At 55.6% G+C, this 4,678-nt stretch overlaps 1 protein-coding gene across 1 annotated transcript in view; it reads right to left on the bottom strand.

Moving 5' to 3' along the window:
* Positions 1 to 4,457, bottom strand: part of GUITHDRAFT_108032 (hypothetical protein) — a gene marked incomplete at both ends in the record, with an annotated part of 7,870 nt that extends 3,413 nt beyond the window's left edge. Inside the window, 2 exons of the mRNA XM_005832914.1 lie at positions 217 to 1,274; positions 1,437 to 4,457. Of these exons, the coding sequence (XP_005832971.1) occupies positions 217 to 1,274; positions 1,437 to 4,457 (4,079 nt within the window). The remainder of the gene's footprint in view (positions 1 to 216; positions 1,275 to 1,436) is intronic.
* Positions 4,458 to 4,678: the final 221 nt, after the last annotated feature.

Here is a 4,678-nt window from a genome sequence, read left to right as displayed (position 1 = left end):
GAGAGGAGAGGAGAGGAGAGGAGAGGAGAGGAGAGGAGAGGAGAGGAGAGGAGAGGAGAGGAGAGGGGTGGGAAAACTGGAGAGGAAGGACGAGGAAGAGAAGAAGGAGAGAGAGGGGCAGACAAGGAGGGACGAGGAGGTTGGATGAAAATTGCAACAAAATCGAAGAGAGCAAGAGGGAGGGAGAAAGGTAGAGAGGGGGGAGTTTGTTCTCACCAAATAAAAGTTTGCAGGTTGTCTTTGTGATGTGACATGACTGCAAGAATCGCATTCAGTGCATTCAGCCTGACGTTCGAACTTGAGTTCATAGCAACGTCAACGATCTTGTTGACGCAGTCAAACTTCTGCCCGAGAAGATGTTTGCGTCGCAAGACATGACGGACAGAAAGGTTTGATTGCTTCTTAGGCGAGCAAAAGCTCTTGATCAGCTTACACACATGCGCAACTGATTTGTCGTTGTCAACGACGAGGTGGGAGACGATCTTCTCAACAAGTTGAAAATCTTGCAACATCGCATCTCCTCTCCTCGGATCGTTCTCGACGATGGCAGCAAGAGCTCGAGCTGAATGGCTCACAGCAAACTGATTTCCATCTTGTTGCAGTGATTGTATGAGAAGACTGATTGAAGCTTCGCTGTCCGATACTCTCTTGAGCGTTACATCGTCGAACTCGACAAGATTTGCAAACAGATAGCAGAAGTTACCCATCGCTGACATGTTTGCTCGTTTCATAGCAACTCGGGTCAGCATGTCGAGGTTTGCTTCATCTGAGCTCAAGATCTTCTTTGCAATATGAGATGAGTCACAGATATTGAGCAGCCCCCGTGACATGTAGAAGACAACATCCTCGTTCACCTCCTCTTCCTCCAAGCACGTCACCAACATCCTCTTCATGCCCTCGTTGTCTCTGCAGACTTTCTCTGAGAGGACCTCTGAGTTGCAGCAGATGGCACCGAGAGCTCTCATCGCTGCCGACTTGACAAGCAAGAAGGGCAACTCCATCATCGCCAGCATCACTTCAATCATCGTCTTCGATCTCTCCACTAGCTTGCTCCTGAAGCTTTCACTGATGGCGAGGTTTGCAACAAACAGGAAAGTTTCGACAATGATCCACTTCTCTTGATCGCAATCGTCTCTCCTCCAGTTGTAGTTGTCTTCTCCCTCAGTTTCATCGGCATACCTCCCATACTTGTCGTTTGACAATGTTCTGATCGTTCCAAGATCCCAGATCTTTTGCCATTCCTCTTGTTGCCATCGGTATTGCTCAACCTCCACCTGAGCAACTTCGATCAGAAAAGATTAAAAGCTTGGCAGCAAACAGCGAACAAACAAGCAGAGCATGTTGGACATAAACTTGTGTTGACGACGAGGTAAAAACTAACAACTCAAAGACAGCACAGCCTTCATACCGATGAGAAGAGACATCATTGCACTTACCTGCTTCACTCCTCGAGTAATCAGCATCATCACAATTTCCAGCATATTCGGCTGCTCTACAAGTCTCATCGTGTTCTTCATGTCATTCTCACTTAACCCCCGCAGAGCCACCAGCGCCTGACTCGCACTGTCCTCCCCTGCCATGCTCAGCGACCACAGCAGCAGGTCCATCACCTCCTCCTCCTCCCCAATCCTCTGCTTGTTGGCATGGTGATTCCTGCACAAGTTGCCTAGCATGCGAAGGAGCTGACCTCGACTTCTCTCCTCCATCTCCCTCCCTCGCTGCACCAGCCTCTTCAGTGCCTCCTCCTCTCTCCCGACCTCCTTCCTCCCCGCGTACGTCTCGCTGAGGTTGGCCAACGCGCGGGTGGCATGGAAGAGGACGAGGCGGCTGGAAGACTCTAGCGCGCAGGACAGGATGAGATGGACTGCCCCCTCCCTCATCGCCAGCGCCACAGCATGGCTCGCGCTCTTGTCCAGCAGGTTGGCAAGAGCCGACATAGCACAGACCTCCATGGTGCTGCTGCCGATACTGGAGAGCGGGTTCTCTCCCGCTGCCCTCCTCCTGCTCCTCCTCCTCCAGCGAAGGAGGAGGAGGAGCGCCTCTAAGGAAGAACCGGTGGGCATGCTCTGCTTGATAGCGTCGTAGCTGGGCCCCTTGTTTGATGCCATGGCCGCAAGCGCCAAAATACAACTTCTGCAAGCCTCCTCTTGAAGCATGTCAGACTTTCCTCCTCCAGTCGAACTCTCCTTGTCCTCCTTGTCCTCCTTGTCCCTTTGCTGCTGCTGCTGCTGCTGACCCTCCTCTTGCCCCTGCTCCTTTGCGAAGAGATCCGGCAAGGAAGAAAGAATCTCCTTCATCACCTTGAGCAGACGATCGACGGACCCGCTGGTCTGAGCTACAAGAGCAGAGACCTTATGGTTGTTGTGGGAGAGGAGGAAGAGGCAGAGAGCGCAGTGTATGCAAGCAGGGAGGGAGCAGGAGGAAAGGTTCGATGACAGATTCTCGATGCAGGAAGGAGACTGAAGGAGAAGGCGGCGGCGATTGTCGGGGCTCGTCTCGAGGAGGCGCAGGAGGGCATAAGACGCTCTCACGCTCGATCTCTGGTCGAGGAGAGCTACGGAGAGGAGGGGGAACAGATCCCCGACTTCCCCCATCCTCTCCCTCACCGCCACCACCTCTGAGACGTTGGCGAGGATGTCAACAGCAAAGTTCCTCTTCTCGCCCTCTTCCTTGAGCAGCGCTACTATCACTTGCATCGACGCTGGCGACTCCATCACCTTCTTACCCATTTCCTCGCAGCTCTCAGTCAAGTTCGCAAGAGCCATCAACGCTGCTACACAGGAAGAGGAGGAGGGAGAGGAGGAGGGAGAGGAGGAGGGAGAGAGACATCTCCTCCTCATCAGCTTCATCACGCTTTCTGCTCCCCCCGAAATGTTCATGACTGCGATCTGATTCCTTCTGTTCCCCTTCACGAGGTTCGCGATCGCCTCGCAGGCATTCCTCTCCGCTCCCTCCTCCTCTAGCTGTGTCATCCTCACTAGCCCGCTGACAGCAAAAGGGATCTCCCTCACAGCATCCTGCAGCTCCTCCTCCTCCTCTACCACGTGCCCGATCGCTGCCGCCGCGTTCTTCCTCACTTCCAAGTTGCTGTCTGCCATGAGTTGCACTAGGATCTGGAGGCAACCGGGAGAGGACGCGATGAGATGTTTCCTCCTCCTCCTCCTCCCTCCCGCCAGGTTTGCGATCGCACAGACAGCATTCTCTATCGCCTCCTCAATCCTAGCAGAGGAGGCGACCTTGACCAGGGAAGAAACAAGAGCATCTTCATCCTCCATCTTCATCTTCACTTCCTCTGACCCCTCCGACAAGTTCGCAAGAGCAGCTGCTGCGTTGGCTACCGTGAAGTCCCCTCCTCGCCGCAGGCAGTCGACTAGTAGACGAATGATTTCTCCGTCCCCGGACAATCTCTCCTGGTACTCCCTGCTCTTGGCTGCTATGTTGGCGATGCAGCACGCAACATTGTTCCTGCAGTCGTCTCGTCCTCGTGCCAGGCAGCCTCGCAGGATCGTCAGCGTCTCTTCCTCCTCCATGAACATCTTCTTGCTTTGCTCATGCTCGTGGCAGAGGTTCGCGATCGCAGCGGCAGCGTTCCTCTGACAGTCCGCGTTGCCCTCCCGCAGGGCAAGCAGAAGGGCCCCAACAGCGCGGGGGGAGGAGGAGACGATCTGTTTGCTCTCCTCGCAGCCATGGGCAAGGTTCCCCACCGCAGCAGCCGCGTTGCTCTGCACCTCTTCCTCCTCCTGCTCAAGGGCTGCAAGCAGCACAGAGACAGCGCGAGGGGTCTTAGCGAGTTTCAACTTGTTGGGAGGAGGCAGTGAAAGGTTTGCAAGCGCACGTATCGCATGCTTCTTGCATTCCCTCGACCCGCTCCCTGCGATATCGACTAGAGTCACGAATCCCCGCTGAGCCTGCGCAAAGTCCTCGCAGTTCCGCCTGCTGTTGTCAAACAAGTTCGCTAGGGCGCAAACTGCTGACTTGGTTGCCTCCTCTCCCCCATCGCGGCACAGCCTGATCAGCTCATCTACTGCTCCTGCCTCTCCTGCGATGACTGTTCGGAGCTCTGCCAGCATCGCCATGCTCGCAAGAGCTCGCGCTGCATGCCATCTTGCCTTCTCTGTGCCACTGCGCAAGAGGCCGACGAGAACTGCGAACAGGATGGGTCGCTCAGCAAGCAGCAGCTTATGCTCCACGTTGTTCTCCAGGAGGTTCGCAACGGCCGACGCTGCTGCTGCTCTTGTCTTGTCGTCTCCGTACCTCGCACATGCCAGCAGCGCCTCTACAGCTCCTTGGGTCTCCACTATCTTTTTCTTGTTCTCCTCCCTCTCCGCTGCGAGGGCTGACAAGGCGGCAGCTGCTGCAGCCTTGGCGCCATGGCCAACGTCTTCAGCCTGCAGAATCCAGGTGATGCCGGCAAGAGCAACCTCTACCTTCCTCTCCTCCTCCGCTAGCTGAGTCATCTCACAGGCTGCATGAGAAGGAGGAGGCGACGGAGAAGGCAGGGTAGATGAGGTTGCCAGGGGGAGGGAAGAGAGGGAGGGAGGAAGAGTGGAAGGGAGGGAGGAAGGGAGGGGAAGAGGAGGGAGGGGAAGAGGAGGGTGGGAGGGTGGGAGAGGGAGGGAGACGAGAGATCGAGGAGGAGGAGGGAGGGTGGGACGACGAGAGTGTGGAGTAGACGTGC

The sequence above is a fragment of the Guillardia theta genome (assembly GCF_000315625.1).
Source record: "Guillardia theta CCMP2712 unplaced genomic scaffold GUITHscaffold_32, whole genome shotgun sequence".
NCBI lineage: Eukaryota > Cryptophyceae > Pyrenomonadales > Geminigeraceae > Guillardia > Guillardia theta.
The sequence above is the reverse complement of the archived record's forward strand: the minus strand, read 5'-3'. Positions and strand labels throughout refer to the sequence as shown.